This window comes from Salvia hispanica, chromosome 4 (genome assembly GCF_029641045.1).
Source record: "Salvia hispanica isolate PSC_SH4W2 chromosome 4, Shi_PSC_v1, whole genome shotgun sequence".
Lineage (NCBI taxonomy): Eukaryota > Viridiplantae > Streptophyta > Magnoliopsida > Lamiales > Lamiaceae > Salvia > Salvia hispanica.
The window spans coordinates 45,652,868-45,677,751 of NC_142695.1; the positions used below are offsets into that span (position 1 = coordinate 45,652,868).

The window sequence follows — 24,884 nt, forward strand, 5'->3', positions numbered from 1 at the left end:
TAGATAACAGAAGACAGTAGCTTTGTTACAAAAGTAGGTTAACAAAAGTAGAAGGATAATTAGATACCATACATTTGTTACAAAAGTAGAAGATAATTACATACCATAAATTTGTTACAAAAGTAGAAATATTACAATGCATAACAACACGATTGTGAATTTAAACCTTCGGGATGTTTTCATTGTATTAGCGATTTTCAGTGTCAATGCTCCACACTCGTCAGTTTTCATTGCCAATTGTAACTTCAACGCTTCGCACTCCTCACTTTTTTTGTGCAATTTCTCTTCAAGAACACCTTCAATTAACGATTTCGCTCTAAGCTGAGACTTGAATTGGTCTCGTTCAAGTTTCACTCTTTGAAAGTAACTGTCTTGGCTTGGGGACAAACCCGCATCAACCCATCGAAAAAACTTGCAGTCATCTTCCTGCACAACAGAAAACTTTGTGATTAAACTTTCTGCCAACAAAATTCCTTTGAAATATTGAATACAATACAAGATGTTAACCTTCCATATACGGCAGCGATAGTAACGTCTACCCGGGTTAGCAGCCGTCCTAGATATCACAAGCTCCGCCTCAAGATCATGATTACAGTTCACAATTTCAGGACGAGGCCAATTCCAATTGAAGCTTGACCCGTAAGATTGAGAAGAAGAAGAGGACATTGCAATTGGGCCTGAATTCAATTCAACATAACATAATTCAAACCAGCTGTAAACTTAATTCAAAAGCAAAAAAACAACAACACATGAAATCCCCAAATAATAAGCTTAAATCCAGTCGCCCAACTTGCCAAAATTATTACCACAATTGCAAAATTAAAATGAATCATATGCTAAAAAAAACAATCACGGTTCACTTTTTGCCTATCGATTTGCCTAATCGGGAAGTATTGGACTGTCAAATTAAATCCCCTAAAATTTGCAATGTAGATAACCCAGAAATCTGAAAACCCTAAACCCCTAATTTGCCATGCTAATCGATTTGGAAGCAGTTCACTCTACAAAAAATTAAACAGAACCACACTAACTCGAGTATGGGATGGCGATTCGTGGGGTTCACAACACGACGACGGAGAAAAAAAAAACGGTAGACGAAGAAGGACGAAGAAGGAAGGAAGAAGAAAGGGGATGGAGAGAGATAATTTTATACATCACAAAATCACTTCGAATTTGAATTCAGTCGCGTCGCCTGAGTCATCTCTTACACACGCCACCTAGTAGTCACTTCGTAGGGGTGCAGAGTGGCAGGTTTCATGGATAATCGGACGAAAGTGCCCTTCCAGCCATTTGGGCAATTTCGTCCGAAAAATGGCAAAATATGCAAGGTTTGTGAATTTAGTTTTTGTTAGACCCCTGAAGTGGGATTTTTTTTTGTTAGGGGTCAACGGTGCAACAAGTCGAAAAGTCAGGGACCTTTTATGCAGTTCACTCTTAATTTTAATGGGCCTAAGACCCTAAGGGGCCGTTTGGTAGCTATGTTTCGCCTAGATAAGAGATTAATCTGGGTTTATTTGTGTGTTTGGTAGTTATGTTACCAAACATAGTAGCCCGTGTTTTATTTCCGGCCCGCACAAAGCCCACTGAAAATCTTATGTTTTAGTCATATTTGTAACTACCCAAAATCCTATGTTATTTATCATGGAAGCCTAGTTAAGTTAGCAAAATACAATTTTACCCATCAAAATTTCTAACCCATCAATTTTACTTAGTTGTTGTATTGAAGGACGTCATTTTCCTATTAAATCATATTAAGAATTTTGTTGATGTCAATTTGTTATTCTAATTATATTACTTTGTTATTTTATTTACATTATATTATATTATAATATTCTCATTATATTACTTTATGTTCTCGTTATATTACTTTACATTAAATCGTATTATATTCTCATTATATTACTTTATTTACATTATATTATATTATACTTATAATTACGTAATACTTGAAGGCAATTGCTTTTGTTTTGAACATAAATATACGATGTTGTTCAATCCACAAACGCTTTAAACTTCAAAAAAATTGAACATATAAAATTTGGTACTTGATAAAATATTTTCATATAGAATTTGTCCAAAATAATAATTGATTATTCATAAAATTTGTCCAAAATTATTAATGCTCACAAAAATAGAATACCAAAATAAATATAAGTTTTTTGATATAAAGATGCTAATTTTTATAAGGAGTTTAGCTTGAAAAGATGTTAATTTTAAACAAAACGATTTTATAGGAATAATTAGGGTAAAATGATGATAGTTTAGTAATTAACTTAAACTAATGAGGATAATTTTGACAATCATAATTTTAATCCTTACTTGTGACTTATTGTACCAAACACTACAATAAGATAACTCACAATTATCTTAATCTACCAAACACCCAATATATGTAAATTAACTAATCGAAACTATGATTACTATCATAATGGTATCATGTCTAGTCGAAACATGACATAGCTACCAAACGTGCCCTAAAGAGTTTAAATGATTAAATGTTACTACTCCGTTTCTTTTGTCTTACATAAGCATTGACTTTGATTTTATTTCTTTTTTTAATTCAACACATTTTCATTATATATTATTATCAAGTAATGAAGTAATTAAATATTTATTTGTAGCACTAATGGGAAACCAATGAGACAGAGGAGTTTAGTAGTATATGGTTGGAAAAAATAGACTTAATCATTAATATAGTATCCAGAATCATACATACAGTTGTAGTACAGCTAGATGATTTGTAGTTTGGGAGTTTACTAAATTCATGAAACCGTGATGCATTATTGGAGTGGTAAGTGAGCAATCAATTGTAGAGCGAGAGAGGAGAAAGGAACACAAATACAAAAATCAAATTTAATGTGATGAATCAAATTCAATAGTAGGAACTAGGAACATTCAGATTCAACATATAATGACCGAATTGATATGAAATGAATTAACAAGGAATCTGCTTGGTGAACCACTTGATCACAGAAAACGGAGCCTTGATGAGCGCCAACGCTAATTCTACGATCATCGTCACGCACAGGCAACACGGACACACGATGCTCAACAAAATCCTGCACACCACCGATTTTATTAATTATCCACCTAAATTTGAGCAAATTAGCCGGAGAGAGAGAGAGAGAGGTACCCGACGATCCAGATGACGACGCCGAGGAGGGAGAGGATGAGCGCGACGAAGGCGAAGGGGAGGCCGAGGAGAAAACCCAAGGGGCGGCATCTGCAATCGTCGTCTCCGCCGCTCATATTTGAGTCTCAAGTTGATTCAAATTTTGGAGATATTGTAGAGAGAGAGAGAGATGATATGATATATTGATATCCAAGTCGAAATAGAAGAAGTTTCCGAGTAGTAAACGTCGTGGGGTCACAGACGGCGTATATGGCCACCAAAACGTGTTGTGCGGAAATATCTATGCTGCCACGTGCCTTTTCATCATACCCATTCCCGAATCCTATTAATCATATTTTCTTTTATTACCCTAATTCATCTGAAATATACTCTTCACATTCTAACACTTTATTAAATCTGCACCAAAATCTCTTCCAAAAATCAATTAATTTTCATTATTTTTATATTTTGGATATTGGATTCCTTATTATAAATTGGACACATAAATTTTATTTACACCAACCAAGCGTGCTACTGTAATTCCAATTTTAAATGCACATGAATAATCTTTTTTTTTAATCTATTACGCGCCTCATGCCTGTGTCCTTGGACTTGGCAATTGGTCTTTGGGCTTGGTCTGTGGGTTCGACCCAAGGCTAGTGGGTCTAGTTCCTTTTAGACCACCACCGTTTCTACATCAGCGAGCCAAGCGGGATGACACCTCGTCAGTATGATGCGGTAAAACCAACGTGGCTGACATGTGATAGTCCACGTCGTGAATGAACCTAGACGCGTCTAGATTCACCCTCTCAGCTCCAGCTCCGTAACGTCTTGTAACCGACGACCGTTACGAGTCTAGCACTGATGACAGTCATCATGGCTGTTGACCCCCTGCAGTGGATCGAGCCTATAAATAGGCTAGTCATTCTAGCATTCTAGACACACAACATCAAGCATTCTGCATCATAAGCTCTCTCCTCTCTCTGCATTGTTTTATGTCGAAATATCTGCCCTCTCCTCTAGGGGTGAGCAAAAAATTCGAAAAGCGAATATCCGAATGCTCACCCCTACTCTCCTCCATCTAGTTTGCCGGATGTCTGCTGATAGCAGTGCTGCTTCATCAGAGACGTAGCCGTTTTATCTTTGGGGACGAAACGCAATCCGAAGAGCACTACCGGGGCGTATCCAGTCTTGCGGAAAGAGGACTCCTCGACTCGGCTAACAACTATTCACGGTTTATTTGTTTCGATTTTCAGTTGTAATTTCGTTTCAGTTTTCCATTTGTATTCCTTCTTTTGGGTTGTATTACGCCCGGCTTTTATCTCTTGTAGATCCAGAAACCAACAGAGCCCAGGTGGCTTTGGGTCGTGCCTGGATGAGCCTCGGTAAGGGTCGAGCCTTGAAAGACTCAGGTTAGAGTCGAGCCCTGGATGACCTAGGGGCCAGGGCTGGAACGACCCATGTTTGTGTCGACTGCGTTCCCAATGTGGTCTCGGTTTGAGGGGAGGTTTGTTGGGTTACAAATTCATCCCACATTGGTTAAGGGAGGGAAGCTGAAAGGTGTATATAATTCCTGTCCAACCCCAATTAGTTTGAGGCCTTTTGGGAGTGACCCAAAAACAAATCCGTGTGAACTTAATTCAAAGCGGATAATATCAAACTAATGTTGCAGTTGACGATTCTAACAACATGGCTTGCAAAAGAGGTGACTAATGTCAATAAACTTTTGAAAATTTTAATATTTTTCATGTGAACTTTGTACTTGAAAAAAAGTTTACAAACTTAAATAGATAATTTCCCATATAAATATAGTAAGTGGGCCATATATTCAAACTATTTCTTTCATACGTATTTTAAAAGTTATAACTGGGCCATAAACTACTATTAAGTTTGCAGTGGTGGGATTTTAAGGAAAGCAGATGAACTTCATCGGAAGAATAAATATGTTAATTAGTTATTGGGCTACGTAGAAGAAAACCATGGGCTCAAAATTAACAGATAGGAGGCCAAGCCCATCTGTTGCGCTCTTGCAAGCCCGAACTACAGCGACTACTTATGAATCGCAAGGTGGTTTTACACCCATTCTATACTATCATTGTGGTTTTACACCCAATCTATACTATCATTAAAAGTTGGGTTTTTTGGGGGGGGAAAATCAAAGGGAATTCCCCCTGTTTTTAAATTTGCGATTTGGAGGGAATTTTGCAAATGCTATCCGCCAACTTACACTTCCAAGCTTTGACCGATAGTTAAAATGACCCCATCACCTTCATGCATTAAAACCATCAGATTATAGCATCATTTTTAATTGTAAAGCTGACTAAACATTACATCATCTATATATATACAAATACATTTTGTATGCATACGAAACACATAGCATAACAAGGTTTTCCCACCCAAATAAAAAGTAGGTTTTGCCTCCAAAAGAAAACGTGGGTTTTCCCTCCCAAAAATAATGTGGGTTTTCCCCCCTCCAAAATGGAGGGGTTTTTTGGAGCTAAAAAAGGGGGGAAATCTGTTCATTCTAGAGCAAAAAAAATTTGAAATTTGAAATTTAAAATCCAAGATTATTTAGAAAGTTGTTCTATAAATATCAGTTGCAACAACACACATTCATAAATTACAGGTTCTCTCTCTCTCTACGATTTACTTTCATATCTTTCTTCATCTTTATATTTTTTTTATTTCAATATTTTATTGCTTATCTTGACCATTTATATTTTGCAGATATTTAAGGTATGTGAATTTTATCTAACATTTTTCTTTTTTTACATAAGTTACAGGTTCTTCTCTCTCTCTACGTTTACTTCCATATCTTTCTTCATCTTCATCTTTATATTTTTTTTATTTTAATGTTTTGTTGCTTATCTTGACCATTTATATTTTGCAGATATTTAAGGTATGTAAATATTATTTAACATTTTTCTTTTTTTACATAGGTTAACTCTTTAAACCACAATAGCATTCACTTCTATTAATACTCACCATTGTTTGTCCTATTAAATCTAATATCTCACAACATCTTCTGGGTTTTTGTAGATATTAACAAACATTGAATATCAAAAGAAGAGTAAATTAGAGAATGATAAGAGAAGTACAGATCCAGCAGAGAAAAAGCATAAAACTAAGAACAGATGAAGGCACTAACGAAATCAGCATAGGCCATAGCTTGCCGGAGCTGTCCAACCATTTATACAGAGGAAGTGAAACTGAATAGCTGAAAAAGGAGGGATATAGAGATGAAAGGAGTGAGAGATAGAGAGGGGTGAAAGGAGCAGAGGAGAGAGAGTAATTTCCTAGGGAGTAGTAATATTTTTTTATCATTTTGTACATTTGAGTGTCAGATGCACTTCTTTTTGTTTTTAGTAGTGATATTTTTTTTTTATCATTTTGTACGTTTGAGTGTCAGATGCACTTCTTCTTCTTCTTTTATATATATTTTGTGTAAGATGATTAGTCCAAAGACAAGGAAGGGAAGAGAAAAAATGACGAAGAGGTTTTTCTCTTCCATTGTTTCGATTAATAGGCAATAAATGTATACACATTGTGGAGCAATAATTGCACAAAAAATAGAATGGAATGCATTTCATTTTCCATAAAATATGAGTTTGTAATATAATAGAGTACTATATAATTATAAAGGATTAAATATCTTAGTTTTCAACTATAAAATGGGTTTTGAGTTTTATTTCTCTATTTATTTGTATTAATTCTCATAAGTCCATTAAATATATATTCTAATCAAATAATTTCAAATTGTATTAAATGGAGTACATTTTTTTACAATCAATAAATCAACTTATCTAAAATAAACAACATCTACAATGTCATTTTTTCCTTTTATTGAACAATACTCTATGTAAATGATTATATATTTTTATTGATCAATAAATCAATGCCATTTCTTTCTTTTGTCTTAGTATAATATATTTTCTTTTATTTTAATATACTTTAAGACATAAAATAGAATCCTCTATTTCTTCACCATTGGTTTCGTACAGTATATCTCAAGGAAGAGAGAGAATGAGAGATACAATTAGAAATAGGTGGCACAAAGAGTTGAGATTAAGTTTAGTAGCCATATGATTATTGTGAAGCAATAGATTTTAAACTTCATTAATTAAGAGCAATGATACCCATTTTTAGTTGAAGCCAATATATATATATATATATAGAGATGTATTCAAATTTTTTTCATATCTTTTGTCATTTTTCCTTCTTAATCCTAGCCCCACGATTTTGTCATCTGACGGTTAGATTAATGCCACGTGTCATTTAATAATGCACATTTTCATTCTAATAATGCACAGCGGCTAATAATGCAACATTATAGACTAATAATGCATTGATCACAACCATCCAATTTAAGGATCCAAAGGCTGAGATTAAGAAGGAAATAGGACACTTAGGGTGCAAAGGAGCCTAACGCACCCCTATATATATTGTCATAATTTGTAATTGCAAGTTCCAATGTACTTCATTGGTGGACAATATTGATGACCAACTGGACACTTTATATAAATGCTAATATTATATATGTATGCTCATATATATCTCGAGAGAGAGAAAGTAGAACAAGGATGTGGAGGTGAGATTAAAAGAATCAGAGGGGGTCAGAGGGGTTGGAAATTTAGTACTATTTCTTATTACTCCATAATTTAATTATGCTTTTGATATATTATTTTCTCTTCCTACTTAATCTATTTTTGATAGATTTTATTTTATATCTTTCTTATTCCAAAAATATTTCCACCAAAATTTACAGTTGTACTGCTTATAAAAGGTAGGAGATTTTTTAGGGATTTAAATATCCCAAAATTCTAATTCATCAAATGATTTCCACCATGCAAATTTATTTTGTTTCATTTTACTTTGTAAAAGATGAAAAGACTGAAAAGATTGAAAACCTTCATTTCTAAATTGAGGATTGTGCAAAGAGTGCAAGTTGCTTCCCATTTTTTTTAATTGAGTAGACTGCAGTATTAAAAGTAAGTTACTTCAGATGCAGTTCTTTAAAGTCAAATTCAGTCATTAATAATTAATGCATTTAACAGGTTACATAAGTTAAAATTCTATACTTTTGTAAAGTAAATAAATTTTTTTTTAAAAATTCAGCAATTAATAATTAATGCAGTATAATATTAATAGGTACTACTAATATATACATTTTCTGTCCAACCTAATGAGCTCATTTTATAGGATTTAAACTTGAAACAAGTAGCATTAATTCATAGCTATCGTATTGATACCACCATAGAAATATGATATGATGTGATGTGATGTGATGTGTCCCACCAACATTATTTTGCTAAATGGAAATACAAAAGGGACCCACCTCTAGCTAAAGCATACATGATTGCCCCACTATAATATATTTTATGAAAATTTTACACACCCACATATAATATGCATTACCATATATTCACTAATTCACTCACATATATATGGCCAATGATGGATTGGCTCAATGTATTCATTTGCATTTTATTTCTCACCATTATATATTTATTTTGATTAATTTTTTATGATAATAATATTACGTGAAATATTTATTATTGCATAATAAAAATTGATATTTTTATGTAATTTTATTTTGTGTGTGAAGTTAAGAGAGTAAAATAAAAGAGAAAGAATAAAACAGAGATAAGAGTGTTTCCATTTTTAGTGTTGTCTACTCAATTAATGCCTTATTCCTAATAGCAAATCACACGTATATCAATAATGCATATTTCAAAAAGTTTTCTCTATTCTCAATGCATTTTCCTATTCCTAATTCATATTGCAGAGGCTATAATGACAAATGATGGATTGGCTCAATGCATGTTTGCATTTTATTTCTCACCATTATATATATTTATTTTTATTAATTTTTATAATAATACTAATAATGTTACATGAAATATTTATTATTGCATAATTAAAATTGATAATTTTATATAATTTTATTTTGTATGTGAAGTGAAGAGAGTAAAGTAAGAGAGGATAAAATAGAGATAAGAGTGTTTCCAAAATATATGTAGTAATGCTTATATGATTAGCAAGTAATATTCTTAATGCATATTTTCCTATTCCCAATTCACATTGTATACATTTGCATATTCCAAAAAGTTTTCTCTATTCTTAATGCATAATTTGTCACCAATTAATCAATTTGGTACAATGTATAGATTTGCATTTTATTTAGGTTTTATGCAAAGCTTCTTAAAGAAGCTGTATAATTGATGTAACTTTTGGACTTTTTTTGGGATAAAGGTAAGGGAGATTGGATTCTTGGGATGACCTATACTGTTATATATGTTGTTGGCCTGACCTATCGTCTCACTCCTTCATTAATAATTTTATTATTGTTTAGTGTACATTAATCGATTAAACATAAGATTATTAGGTAATTAATACTGATGGCATTATCAAATACTCCAAAAAATATACATTAATTAGATCATAATGATGGTATTAATCAAACTATTTTTTAGATTTTAATCGTTTAAATAGTTTATTAAATTTTGTCAAAAATTAATTAAGAAAACAAGTAAAAATTTGTAAACTATGTGTAATGCTATGTACTTTATATCAGGTATGGTCATGTAAATTAAAATTCGTTCCACATACTAATATAATATAAATTTAATCAATTTGGCTCAATGTATACATTAGCATTTTATTTAGGTTTTATTCAAATCTTTTTAAAGAGCTATATAATAGATGTAACTTTTGGACTTTTTTATTGTCTTTGATTGATTGACTATCAGTCAATCAATCAAACTTTTGTTTTGTACAATGGACAATTTACTTTTTATAATATGCATTCCATATTCGTTTATTTTTTATAACATGGAGTAACATTCCACATCATATGTATTCCATATTCTTAGTAAACAAAACAAATTCAAGAAATCTGGAATAAAATTTGTGGCGTGAAAGATGTAGAAATAACTAAGAAATAAAGGCACCACTTGGAGGAATTGAAAAGTGCCGTTGGGAGGAATTGAATAGTGTTGTTGGACTTATATAGTGAATAATGCAACCCTAAAAGTGAATTTGGGCTAGGGTAACATGTTTTGGGCCAAAAATAATTAAGGATTAACTAAACCCCACTTGAATTAATAAATGATAATTTTAAATTTAATTTGTGGCCGTGTAGAAGTATTAGTTTTAGTAAATTGAAGGTATTAGTCTTAGTAAATGTTAATTATAGTCATGTAGGAATATTAGTTTTAGTAATTAAAGGTATTAGTTTTAAAGTTTTAATTATGGCCACGTAGGTGTATTAGTTTTAAAATTTTAATTATTGCCATGTAGGAGTATTAGTTTTAGTAAATTTTATCACATACTTAAGATGACACATTTTTCTTTTTAGTTTGCCCCAAATAAGATGATACTTTTATCTTTTCTGAAAACTTTCTTTCTTCAATTAGTACACTTAACCATGTTTCTCATTCCAATTAAAATATCGAGCTCTTTTTCTCTATTCATTTAAATCATTAATTGTTTATTTTTGTGGATAAAAAAATCATCTTAATAATATATAGTGATATCAAAATGTAACGTTATTAACAATACTTAAATATATACTTATTCAATTAATAAAATAGTGCATCGTCCTGGGATTGAATATTTGGACAATATTTTATTAGATGGATGGAGCATATAACGATTCGAATCTAAAGTTCACATGTATCAATAATACATGATTATGTAATTATTTAATTACTAAAAATATCGTCAGTTGCGCATCGCGCCGGGGCTGAAGTGTAAATCCAACAATCCAAGGGTTTAGTAGTACATGGGGTTATGGTATAGTACCAACTCAATAAAATAGCGTTCGCTATGTGATCGAAGTTAAATCCATCTCCAAAGGGTTTAGTAATCCATAGGGTTAGGTTGTAGTACGGACTTAGTAACATAGTTTACAATTTAACAACATTCTGCAATATCTTTTTTTCTATGTAATATTCTATATGAAATATAAAATATTAACTATATAGATTTAAAATATTAAATAGATGAGTTAAGAACATGTGCTTCTCGCATTTTCAAAAATTATATTTTCTTTTTACCATCCATCATAATAAAATACTAATTTTTAGTAATTATTCAATATATCAGACTATTACGCAATAGATTATTTAAAATATCAATAACTATACCTACAATTAATTACCTAAAATTCATTGTATAGTTGTAACATCTTCTAATTTATTCAGACTAAAATTCATATTTCATCTATTTATTTATTCTTTTATAAGCCCAAATCAAATTATTCTATATTAACTTCTAATTTTCCTAAAGTTTAATAGCACTCTTTATTTTATTATAACATATAGTTATTATTAGATTGACCATGATCATTAATATCACTCTTCATTTTATTATAAACTATAGTTATTATTTTTTATAATTATACGAAAAAAATAACATAGATAGTAAAATTATTAAACTATTCACAAAGTGTGTATGTGTATATAAGAGATGTAAAACACATGAGAAATTATATAAATAATATACATATATGTATAATTAACGAGTGGGTGCATGGAATATTATAGAAAAGTGTTGGCAAATGGATGTATATTAATAGTTTAATAATTAATATTATATGAATACGCATGACATATAGCTAGAAGTGTTATACGTGTGAGTAATTTATGGAATAGACAAACACGTATGATAAGTTGGAGAAATTAGTCATATTAACACCGACTCTTTGGTTTATAAATATGTAATTAAAGTTAATAGAATATTATTATTAAGAAAGTGAATGAGAAAATTGTATACTCAAAACTTCAGCTTCAAAATCCTATTCATACATGTGCCTTACGAAATAATATTTCACCATAATACACATGTCATCCTAACCACGGAATTGAAAGAAGCAATAGTCCGATAATATTTTGAAAAAGAGTAACAAATTAATAACGGAGTCAGTTGGGTGAAGAAAAGGATTGCACAGCCGGAGGTAGAATCAATGAGAATATCTATAGTACTTAGGTGTGTATAAATCATACTTTTAATTTTACATGTTTCACATGCTTCTTTATTCTGAGTTCTGGTGAAGAGATTAATTATATTATATGATGTGAACCTAATATGATTATATGTTGTTTGTTATTAATGATAGAATATGATCTGGCTGTGTGGGACTGGTGCAATGGATATATTTATAAACTATATTGGAATTCTTTGGTGGAATATGATGTGAGGAAATATGTTTTTTTTATTTGAGATTAAAGTACATGAATCATATGATTAAAGAGGATCTGTGATGGTCTTGCCCTGGATATGATATTACAGAGAGACCTACGGGTCAAATACAGAGGGACCTTCCGGTCAAATACAGAAGGACCTATATGTCCAATTATAGAGGGGCCTATGAGTCCAATTACAGAGGGACCTTCGGGTCCTAGAAGAATCCCGAACAGATACCAGGCTTGATATGTAACAGAATAATAAAAAGGAATAGAGAGACATATGCATATGTATATTTTATTTATATTGCTTCTGGATATATGTGTTGGTTAAAGAATATGTTTCGTGAGTGATGTGAGATTAAACGTGGAATTTAGATACGTAAGCAAATGAATAACATATAGATTTATGAGAGTGTCCCAATGCAGTCCAAAAATGTTGTATAATGGTAAATTATTAATGGTGTTGTTGGGTTAATGTGTAGTTTAATAAATATGTAGGTAAGATTGAAAAATTAAAATCAGTTGATGAAAATGTGTTTTAATCTTTTTTATGTCAATAATCAATGGTTTATTTATATTGGACATGTTAATGGCTCAGTGTACATATTTGCCTTTTATTTAGGTTTTGTGCAAAGCTTCTTAAAGAATTGATGTAACTTTTGAGCTTTTTTACTATTATCTTTGACTGATTGTGAATCAGTCAATAAATCAAGCTTTTGTTTTGTACGATTTACCTTTTGCATCATATATGTATAAAAGAATTAAAAATAATAAATTATGATATTTTAAGATATGCTTAATATTCATCCAACTCAACTATACCTTTTTTGTTGATTTATCAATGACTATCCAACCACACCATTATATATTTATTTTTATTAATTTTTTTATAATAATATTATAACATGAAATATTATACATTGCATAATAAAAATTGATAAAAAACACAATAGATGATAGACTAAAGTTGTATAAAATAAACAAATAAACAACATAAATTACAGTAATTGAAATATGAAATACATAATTGGTGCTCAAAACATAAGATGAAAATTAGTAATAGTAATTTTGAGAATCGGAGAATATGTTACTCTCATCACCATTCATAGTGAACAACAAAGAAGACTACAACCAAAGAAGAAGGATTATATGAGAGAAAAAGATGATATTTTTTATGATAAAAAAAATATAGCAAATGCGGTCTCTACTTATAGAGGATGAAAAATTGTAAATTTTGGTATAATTTTTATAATTACTTAATATAGTAGATAAAAGATATATAATTTTTTTAAAAAAATATTTATAAACCAATGAGATTGTGTCATTTGATTTATTTATTGACCATTGGTTTATGGAGTAGTATCTTATTAATCACCACAATAAAACTCATTCAAGTTTTGTACGTGTATTATGCAATGTATAATGGTGCTTTATTCAATGACAATCTATCAAGTCATGCATCTGACATAAATTTATATAATACATTCTAAAAGATGTATACAATATACTCAATAAAATTCATGAATCTGAGTGGGAAAATAAAAATTCTTACAACTTGACATTTATATATGTATGAATATAGATATAGATGTATAGATTACATCGGCTCTTGGTTTATCATTTTTCGATAAAATATGGATATTTAGTTGATATAATTGATAAGTATATTTTAACAATATACATTTAAAGTGATTATTTATAATTTTAATCTTTCCACGTAAAGAAATGTCCATAATAGTATAATAATTTAGAATTACATTTAAAGTGATAATTATAATTTTAAGCTTTTGTTTTGTACAATGGACAATTTAATTTTTGCATCATATATGTATAAAAGAACCCAAATAATAAATTATTATATTTTAAGATATGCTCAATATTCAACCAACTCAACTATACCTTTTTTTTTATGATTGATTTATTTGTGATCATCCAACCACACAATTATATACTTATTTTTATAATAATATTATTAGATGAAATATTTATTATTGCATACTAAAAATTGATAAAAAAACACAACAAATGATAGACTAAAGTTGTATAAAATAAACAAATAAACAACATAAATTACAGTAATTGAAATATGAAATTGAAAAATACACAATTGGTGCTCAAAATATAAGATGGAAATAAGTAATAGTAGTAATTTTGAGAATCATATAATATATTACTCTCACCACCATTCATAGTAAAAACAAAGAAGACTACAACCAAAGAAGAGGGATTATATGAGAAGAAAAGATGATATTTTTCTATGATAAAATAAATATAGCAAATGCGGTCTATATTTATAGAGGATGAAAAATTAAAAATTTTGGTATAATTTATATAATTACTTAATATAATAGATAAAACATATATAATTTTTTTTTAAAAAATATTTATCAACCTATGAGATTGTGCCATTTAGTACATTGATTTATTGATTGATAATCACATCAATAACACTCATTCACGTTTTGTATGTGCATTATACAAAGTATAATGGTGCTTTATCCATATGATGCATATTCCAAAAAATTTCTCTATTCTCAATGCATTCTCATATTCCCAATTCACACTGTAGAGGCTATAACGGCTATTCCTATTCCACTATCATAAATGGCTAATTCAACTTTTCCTTTCATTTGTGCAAAGAAAGAATCGTACAACATACTGATATATGGATTATATAAAATTTTGTTATCAATTTGGAAGAAAATATTTTTTTATGTCATTAATCAATAGTGTATTTTTATCTCATATTTTAAAAAACCATACAAAGATTGACTCATAGTATACATTTGCACTTTATTAAGATTTTGTGTGCAAAACTTCTTAGAGAAGCTATATAATTTATGTAACTTTTGGACTTTTTTATTATCTTTGATTGAGTTTAAATCAATCAATGAGAAATTTACTTTTTGCCTCATATATGTATAAGAGAACCTAAAATAATAAATTATAATATTTTAAGATATGCTCAATATTCAACAAACTCAACTATACTTTTTTTGTAATTTATTAGTGACTATCCAACCACACCATTATATATTTATTTTTGTTAAATTTTATAATAAAAAATTACATGATAAATTTATTATTGCACACTAAAAATTGATAAAAAGCACGATAAATGATAGACTAAAATTGTATAAAATAAACAACATAAATTACAGTAATTGAAATATGAAATTGAAAATACACAATTGGTCCTAAAAAAGATGGAAATTAGTAATAATAATTTTGGAGCATATTAATAATCTATAGTTTTTGGAAGTATACATGGAGTATATTAATATTCTATAGTTTTTGGAAGTATACATGGTGTATATTAATATTCTATAGGTTTTGGAAGTATATATTAAATTACAACTAAATTATCACTAATTAATATTACTAACATTAAAAGATATGATGAGATCGTCTCTCTATTTATTTCAACTTTTCAAGTACATAATAAAATACTATAAATTAATGCCATCATTCTTGTAAATTTAATAAGAGGAAATAATATAGTACTCCATTTTATTATATAGATATATAAGGAAAATATTCCTAAAAGTGACTAATAGACGTGTAGTATATGTGCAATAACATTATGCTTCAACTTGTGTTTTCAGATCTGTATGTATAATTGTTTCTAAGTAAAAATAAAGAAAAGTGATTGATAAACGTACAATTTTATAAACTACACGTATATACACATAATGCATGCCGTATTACTTTTTAAATTAGTTTTTATAATAGTCAAAAAGGATAATGCATGCTAGATTACTTTTTAAATTAGTTCGAAGTTTGTTTGGATTTTATTTACTAATTTGTTACCTATAATTTATAATTGCATTATACAATGATATCGTATTATTTTACCTTTGCTGAGATTCCTATAATTGTTAATATGTTGTGCTTTAATCTATGCAATAAAATATGAGTACATGCAATATGGTTATTATATTTTGTTTTACATAATAGGATTTATTTGTCGATATTTAATGTTTAATATATATCTGCATTTTTTTTTGTTTTCTGTTGATGATAAATGTATTTGTTAAACTGATATTATGTTATTGGTGTTTGTATATTATGATTTGCATATCTATTGAAGCTAGGTTTCTGCTTTTGATTTTTATTCTTAGAGTCGTTATATTGTACTCCCTTCGTCACACTTAAGATGACACGTTTTCCTTTTTAGTTTGTCCCAACTAAGATGACACATTTCCTTTTTTGGAAACTTTCTCTCTCCAATTAATACACCCAACCACTTTTTCTCACCCCTATTAAAATATTCATCTTTCTTTCTCTCTCTATTTTAATACTTGCACCCACCTTTTCTCTCTCCAATTAAACACATTAACCAACAACTCATAAAATCCCGTGCCGGCTAAGGAATGTGTCATCTTAGCCGGGACGGAGCGAGTAGTGTTTATTTATTTCTTTCGTTAATGTGGAAAGTTGTGAATCATGGTTTTAATTCTGTGAGGAATTATTAATAGGGTAATATAACTTGAAAGATGTGTTATTGCTAAAGTATTTTGTTTGATTTTAGTATAAGTTGATTATTGCCTTTATGGATTGGTAGGTTAAAAGGATTTGAATTCTTTGTAGTGTATTTAAGAAAATAATTAATGAAGAGTTTAAAATTGTATTGATTTAGTGGCTGAGGGAGAATGGATAAGGAAATACAATATTACCTCTAAATTTTCACAATTATTACGCATAAGATTTACTTTCATTTGCACTTGGGTTGTTAAATAATATATTAAGATTATACGCAATAATGAAGTGCATCTCATATTTTCAATAGGGATAATTTAGATTTTTTTTTGACCGAAAACCAAGCATAAATATAGGGATATACATAAATATTTAAAATTGTATTCAATATTTTATACATATGCATTCTCCATTGATAACTCAGTAACTAATTACAATTGTAATTAAATGAATACGTAATTAACTACGAATGTCGTCAACTGCGCCACGCGTTGGGGGATGTACTAATACTTTAGATTCTCTTAATTATTGTACTCTGTTTGTACAAACTAAGTTGGTACATAATTTTTTGGTATGAAATCTTAAAATAATCTTTTTAGTCTTAACTAAAGAGAGTATGTTTTTCTTATAAATTTATAGGAATATTATACTCTCTTTGTCCCAATTAAATTGGTATAAAACTTTTAGGCATAAAATATGTTAAATAATTTTCTTTATTCATGTCTCGGAATTATATGATTTACTGCTAATTTTCTCAGTGTTGCGCAGGGGATATACTAGTTAATAGAAAAAGAAGAAAACAGAGTCAGCGAAAGAGGAATTGCGAGAGCTGGAATCACATGGGATGCTGTTTGGTTTGTGGGACCCGGCATCCCTACCCCACCCCCCACCACCACCCTAACCACGCCTCTCTCCTCTTTCTCTCTTTCTATCTCTCTCTCTAATTGTGTTCCTCTTTTTCCTTTTCTCTACCGACAATCATAACCTCTCAATCATCAACGCAAAAATGCTGCGCAGATCGCAGAGTTGAAATCTCGTTCTAAGTTTTTTTTTAGGTTTTCGCCTTTCGATTTGCTTCTGCTGTTATGGCCGACGATAAGGTTATTTTTTTATTCAGTTTTTTTCCTTCTTTGCGGAAGATTGTGCTCATTCTGAGATTGATTTCTAAATACCGCACTATGTTAGATCTTCTATTTTAATTAGTCATAGTTCCGGAAACGATAGATCTGCATTTCACTTATTTATTTTATTTTTCTCAATCAGTGAACTCCGGCGTTTAATTTAGCTGATTTCTATAGTTTTGGTGCTTGAGGTTATTGTTGCTTGTAATCGTTCTGCAGTAGCTCTTGTCTCTGTTCTTCTTGTGTATGTGAAAACTTCAATTTTATAATTTGCCTAGGTTATCAATTTTAGACGAGCTAAGAGTATTTTATTTCATTTGAATTGGAGGTTAGATTGATCCTTTATTTAGTGTTAGGCTTATAGAAAGTTATTTTTATGTTTATCTACTTCAATTTTAGTAAGTTTCTATGACCTTGGAATATGTCGACGCCTTAAGCCACAAAATTTCTTACTTATTAGAAGTTTCTGCTGGCTGATTTAGTGTGTGGATTGTAAATTAACAGTTTCACATTATTTCCTGAATTATGTTCTTGATCTTTGCTAAATTACATATTTGTACTTTGCTACATGATCTGCTAGATTGTGTATTCTAGCAAAATGTGCATATCTGTGGGAAGTTCTTTCATAGCTGATCTTTAGTACCAGTAGAGTAACGTGGTTTCTCTTCTAATATGAGCATTTATCATTTATACAGGAGATGTCTGCTCCAGTGATGGATGGGAATGGCACAGTTACTGGTCACATAATTTCGACCACCATAGGGGGAAAGAATGGGGAACCTAAGCAGGTAAACCTATTGTCTGATAATGTTTGTCTTAAGTTTTGACTGGATGAGTTAATAACTACAGCTTAATTTTGATTAAGTTGGGATGTTGGCCATTTGGTTTGCATGAAGCAAACAGGCTTGACTCAGTAAGACTATAGCGAAGAATCTTGAGCTGTCAAGTCTAGCTCTTGAGATTAAGGCGATCTTTAGTGACTCGTAAGTGAGTCAAAAGAAGTTTGGGATGAACTGGCAAAGACAAGGGTGAAGAGATTAAAATTGGTTCTTACACCTCAATTTCTCTGCAATGAGAAAAAACCTAGGAAGAAGGAAAACCTTGGTTTATGGAGTTTCTAATTTCTTTTTTGGTACTATGCAGACAGTTAGTTACATGGCAGAGCGAGTTGTAGGGACCGGTTCATTTGGAATTGTTTTTCAGGTATTTACATCTATAGGCCACTAGTGCTAGTTTCCCATTTCTTGTTGTCAGTTCTCAAGAAACTTATTTGCTATATGCTATTTTACTCTAGGCAAAATGCATTGAAACTGGAGAAACTGTGGCTATAAAAAAGGTCTTGCAAGACAGAAGATATAAAAATCGTGAGCTGCAGCTTATGCGGACTATGGATCACCCGAACATTGTTTCCTTGAAGCATTGTTTCTTCTCAACTACAAGTCAAAATGAGCTTTTTCTCAATTTAGTTATGGAGTATGTTCCAGAAAGTATGTTTCGTGTTCTGAAGCATTATAGTGATGCAAACCAGAAAATGCCACTCATCTACGTGAAACTTTACACTTATCAAGTAAGTAAAATAACTTCTTATAAAGTTCTTTCAAGTTTAATGTTTCTTTGTTTTCTAAAACGATAATTAAGATATATTATGCAGATTTTCAGAGGGTTGGCTTACATGCATTCTGTTGCTGGTGTCTGCCACAGAGACTTGAAGCCCCAAAATGTCTTGGTAGGGATAAGTAGACTTTGCACTCACATATAGAAGAAAATGAGTGGTATTAATATTGATATTGCTTTCTCCATCTCTGTAGGTCGATCCAGCCACCCATATTGTCAAGATTTGTGATTTTGGAAGTGCAAAAGTATTAGTAAGTGATGTTTTTAAAGCTCCTTATGATTTTGAGATAAATGGAGGACGTTAGCTTCTTAGCTTCCATATTGATATTTTTTACTGAAGTTATTTGCAACTCAAATGTTTCTTCTTGTACTTATGATTGCTTGACTTCTATTTTTAATAGGTAAGAGGTGAAGCAAACATATCGTACATCTGTTCTCGATTTTATCGGGCTCCCGAACTCATTTTTGGTGCAACTGAATACACTACTTCCATTGATATCTGGTCAGCTGGTTGTGTCCTTGCTGAGCTTCTTCTGGGTCAAGTGAGTTGCCTTGCTAATTTTGATATACACACATGCTTGTCACCTTCATTGGCTATTAGCATGTTCACTTGACCTAATAGTACATATTGTGCAATGCGTAGCCTTTGTTTCCTGGGGAAAATGCCGTGGGCCAGCTTGTAGAAGTCATTAAGGTATCGTCAGATCATTATTTCAGAGGGCATGTTATGCATTAACTTATCTCCTGACTTATATTGTTTTCTCTTTAAGGTGCTTGGAACTCCAACACGTGAGGAAATCCGTTGTATGAATCCAAACTACAATGATTTTAGATTTCCCCAAATTAAAGCACACCCTTGGCACAAGGTATACCTTCAACATTTCAAGTTTTGTATGATCCATTGCTGGAGCTAAATATTGTGGCTTTTTTCTAGTTCTCCATTGCCTGTTGCAATCTCTGATACTGTTTGGACTCTTACAGTGCTTTTCACCTGTGAAATTCGGTAATCTAGAATTGGCATATCTGAGTCGGGGAAGGTTGAGAAGAATGGGAAGGGTAGCATTGATTAAATACATTCTAGAGTTGCATTGTGCTTCTCTTGTAATTAGAGTGCTGTGCTGAGCTTCAAAGGTGGCGAAGTCAAATCTTTGACATTTATTCACCCGTTTACCCATCTTTGTTCTCAAATGATGATGCGGTGATCATTGACATCATTGTGATCAATAATGTATTTGTTCTGAGTTGTACTGAGCTTAGCAAAGACTGGTCAATATCAATGCAATTGCTAAGTTCATCTCAAGAATGTGTTGCTTTGGATTGTCATGATGGAAACCTTGGTGAATCGAAGAGGATCTGCTGTCCAATGGTGCTATATACCAATATGGTACAATGTACAAATAGAGTAATGTCTAGCTATGTCCCTACAACCTCAAATTTCAATACAAGAATAAGTCTCCTGTTGCAATCCCCTTAGTTATGCTTAAACGTGCACAACCATGCACATTATCCAACCCCATTATAGAGTCAAAGAAGGGGAGGAATGGGAGAAGGAAAAACACTTGAGAGGAATCTAAGTTATGCAGGTAGTCCTGTTGTATTGTGGCATAGTGCAGATGCTGATGTATAGTGCATGTATTCACTCTTTGGTCTTTGTTCTGTATTTTGTTCTAACCTTTAAAAGTATCTTTGTGAGGATCGTGATTCAACATTGCATACTTTCCATATGTTGACCTGCCCCTTACCCATGGCTACTTCAGGTATTTCACAAAAGGATGCCTCCAGAAGCAATAGATCTTACTTCCAGGTTGCTGCAATACTCTCCAAATCTTCGTTGCACTGCGGTGAGTTTCTTCTATATTTTTTGCAGTCTGTTTGGAAAAATGATGTGGTCTTGGTTGAAGTAAAGATTATCTGACTCTTGGTTTCATATTTGATGCGATTTGCTGCCTACATGCTTTCCAAATATATATGTCGTTGTATGCACATCCTTTAAATTGATGCTTCTTCGTGTAGCTTGAAGCATGTGCCCATCCTTTCTTTGATGAGCTACGGGAACCTAATGCACGGTTACCAAATGGTCGCCCATTGCCGCCTCTGTTCAACTTCAAACAGGAGGTACGTGAATATTCTATCATCATCTTGCATTTTTGGTAAAGAATTGATCCAAACTAGCATGTCTTTAAAGTGAACCGGAACATATTATCAGTCATTAATTTTCTTTTGAAAGGAAGCTTCTCTGCTATCACCTCTAATCTCTCCCCCCTCCAAACAACCCTGTCTCTTACTAGATTCGACGGTGTTATTAATTTTTTTTTGTTTTTCTAAGTTGTCTTCTCTTCTACTAACATAACTTTCTTCTTCTGTGCATATAGTTGTCTGGTGCATCTCCAGATCTTATCAACAAGCTAATACCTGACCACGTGAAAAGACAGATGGGCCTACAGTTCTTTGCATCCTATGATGGAATGACGTAAAATAGATTATACCTGCAAGTAATAGTAGTTAACGGGTTGAAGAACTCTTAAAACGGTTTGTAACACCTCTAACTGAGAGGGGTTAGCTGAACCAACGGCATCTGTGGATCTACGAGGACCAGGACAGAAGGGGGATGGGCAATAATCCCACTGCAGGCTCATCTGGATTGTGTCTTCCATACAATGCTGTTTTTTCCCCCTTTTCCTACATAGTTGCCTGTTGGGCTGTGTCTTGTAGCAGCAGCGTTTCTGGAAGAGGAGAGATCCTTTTTGTGTATATGTTTGGTTACCCACAAGGAAGAATGCATAACAGGCAACGATATCATCAGAGTGTATGAATAGATGTTGTCCTATAGGAGGCAGCCTGAAACCAAAAGTGGTAGGTTCGATTCATTTTCCTATTTTTCTTCTGCTTTTCACTTCTGTTTCTTCTTGTTACAGTTGTCCTCCTTTACATGTGAAAGAGAATATGTTGCTTATTTATGCCAAGTTTTTGTACCATTACTTATTTGCCCCTTGATTTCAGCAAGATCTCCATAAGTGGAGTATTTTACTACTACTGCACCAAATAAATAGACCACTCATCAATCACCATAATGCTACACGGCATAGCATCATAGCTCACACAAAAATACTCGCTCTAAACTTCCAACTAGTTTATCTTATGTTATTTTATTTTGTGATTGAACTCATTAAGCTAACTATCGAACTACCAAAATTGTGTAAAACTGTAAAATCCCAACCAAATAATATTTCTAAACTTAGTATAGAAAGGAAATGTCAAAGGCTGTCCGCGATATGTTTACACACGCCATTACTACTATTCTTATGTTTCAAACAATCTAGAGAGAGTCAACTGGGCAGTCCAGTGACGGAGTTGAAGGAAGTGTAAATGATGTCAATTTGGTCAACCAATTTTCGAGGCCTAAGCAGACGTTTATGTTTTTCCACCTTCCCCTTTAATCACGTCTGCCTATTATTCTCCATCTCCTTCAATGTAGTAGTATATCAATTCCGCAGTCCAGTTTCGTACATATACACGGTTATATTTGGCAAAACCGGGTTATTGTGTTTAATGGATGACCAACTGCAAGAGATCAATCAGAGAGCCGAATCCGATGATATATCAAATTCAAGCAATAAGGAGAGTAGGATTTCCGGTGCCAAGTCGAAAATGGACGGGGTAAAGAAATGTCCGTCGCATGTAATCGAGGTGACATGCGATGAATTTCTGGTGGAAAATCAGAGAGTGTGTAGAATATGCCATTTGAATGGGAAGGAGAGTGGAGAGAATTCGGTGGAGTTGATCGAGCTCGGTTGTGGATGCAAAGGGGAGCTCGGAGTTGCTCATTTGCGTTGCGCTGAGGCGTGGTTTAGAGTGAGAGGATATAGGTGAGAGACATATTTTTTTATTGATTTAACTGTTGGATAATTGTCCTGTTTTCTTCAATCTTCTGATCCATGCTTGTGTGCGCGCGTCTGTTTAATCTGATTAAATCCATGGGTTGGATCGTGTGAATTTGAAATCTTTTTCCATATCCTTTCTTTTACCCATTGTGGACTTTGTATGTGAATATCTCTTGACTAAAGCATAATTGATTATCATAGGAGGAGAAGCCTAATAGTATGTCATAAACATGGAAAATGATAGATACTGTGCAAAGTTGAGAGTAAATGCTTAGTTTCATGCACATCATTTTGTGCTTTAAGTTGGTTTTAAATGGTTTTCTTCCAATCTTGGTTGCAGAATGTGTGAGATATGCAGTGAGACTGCAAAGAACATCACTGGGCTGGGAGACATCCAGTTCATGGAGGAATGGAGGGAGTCTCAAAGCCCAACAGGAGAGCGCACAAGGTGGTTGAGCGCCCACCTCTTGTGTAGCTTCTTGATGGCGTTTCTGGTAATAGCGTTCGTCCTCCCATGGTTTTTTCGCGTAAATATCTTGTGAGGACACGGAACCGAATCCTCAATTTTGACAAATTTTTGGAGATAATTAAGTTCTTTGGCATGGCTCGCATAGTCTTCTTGTTTTGGATGGTGAAGTAAGATTTTGTTACTTAGTATTTTCAAGAAATGAGCTTTCATCGTGTAATACATATATCGATTGTTTTGTTCCTAACTAGAGACGCAGATGACTCTCTTTTGCTTAACTAAGCACTAGCAATATCTTTAAAAATATGATGACAAATAATGCAACATCCTGTTTGCTACAGACTGATTTAGAACATTGTAATTGCATAATTTAGAAATTTCTTCCAATCCCATATGTAAGTTAGTATGAAATTAAATAATACCAGTAAATCCGTTGTAGTCTAGTTGGTTAGGATACTCGGCTCTCACCCGAGAGACCCGGGTTCAAGTCCCGGCAACGGAAATATTTTTTAATTTTATTTCTAATCTCATGCATAATCCTGGACTACCAACGGTAACAAAATACGAGTAATATTTTCTACAACAAATATTTCAAATTTATTATCATCTTCTACGTATATAGGAGTACTCTATATCAAGCCTAAAGTCAAAACTAAGTTTATTCTGAGAATTCATCTTATTATCTACGAGAATAGTATCTTGGATATATACAGCACAATTTCACTCATTTCCAAATTCGTAGGCATATCCCAAACTTTGAAGTTTGGGTGTCAACATATTCAAATTTCAACGCTCTTTTAATGTTTTCGTATTAATATAGGTGGCAATTCCGAACATGATTTGTCCGATTCAATTAAAAATTAGTAGTAATGATGAAAGAAAGAACTCTGGGTGATTATGAGTTTATTGTGAAATAATATTTGACCTTTCAATTAAATTAAAATAAAAACAAGGTCTCTCTCTATTCTAGAGCTTGGCCGACTGAATATGTAAGTGGTAATAAATGTTTTCTTAGACTAT

At 31.9% G+C, this 24,884-nt stretch overlaps 3 protein-coding genes and 1 non-coding gene across 5 annotated transcripts; 3 read left to right on the forward strand and 1 right to left on the reverse strand.

Annotated features, from left to right (window-relative positions):
• Window positions 1–2,829: 2,829 nt before the first annotated feature.
• Window positions 2,830–3,337, reverse strand: LOC148929284 (signaling peptide TAXIMIN 1-like). Its single transcript, XM_089056173.1, has 2 exons — window positions 3,134–3,337; window positions 2,830–3,059 (listed from the first exon to the last, which is right to left on the reverse strand). The coding sequence occupies exons 1-2, from the start codon at window positions 3,247–3,249 to the stop codon at window positions 2,936–2,938; spliced, it is 240 nt and encodes a 79-aa protein (XP_088912299.1). The 5' UTR covers window positions 3,250–3,337; the 3' UTR covers window positions 2,830–2,935.
• A 14,372-nt stretch (window positions 3,338–17,709) lies between these two features.
• On the forward strand, window positions 17,710–22,499 carry LOC125194041 (shaggy-related protein kinase eta). 2 transcript variants are annotated; one of them, XM_048092042.2, is made up of 12 exons: window positions 17,710–17,882; window positions 18,599–18,691; window positions 19,047–19,106; window positions 19,198–19,470; window positions 19,555–19,629; window positions 19,712–19,768; window positions 19,919–20,059; window positions 20,161–20,211; window positions 20,288–20,383; window positions 21,275–21,358; window positions 21,531–21,632; window positions 21,890–22,499. In XM_048092042.2, exons 1-12 carry the CDS (start codon window positions 17,868–17,870, stop codon window positions 21,989–21,991), a joined length of 1,149 nt encoding a protein of 382 aa, XP_047947999.1. In that variant the 5' UTR covers window positions 17,710–17,867; the 3' UTR covers window positions 21,992–22,499. The 2 variants fall into 2 exon arrangements, with proteins under 2 accessions (XP_047947999.1, XP_047948000.1); XM_048092043.2 differs by lacking the exons at window positions 17,710–17,882; window positions 18,599–18,691 and adding an exon at window positions 18,717–18,931.
• Window positions 22,500–22,568: 69 nt separating this feature from the next.
• On the forward strand, window positions 22,569–24,094 carry LOC125191963 (uncharacterized). Its single transcript, XM_048089404.2, has 2 exons — window positions 22,569–23,383; window positions 23,739–24,094. Exons 1-2 carry the CDS (start codon window positions 22,884–22,886, stop codon window positions 23,938–23,940), a joined length of 702 nt encoding a protein of 233 aa, XP_047945361.1. The 5' UTR covers window positions 22,569–22,883; the 3' UTR covers window positions 23,941–24,094.
• Window positions 24,095–24,293: 199 nt separating this feature from the next.
• On the forward strand, window positions 24,294–24,366 carry TRNAE-CUC (transfer RNA glutamic acid (anticodon CUC)). Its single transcript has one exon. It is a non-coding gene; the product is annotated as a tRNA-Glu (tRNA).
• Window positions 24,367–24,884: the final 518 nt, after the last annotated feature.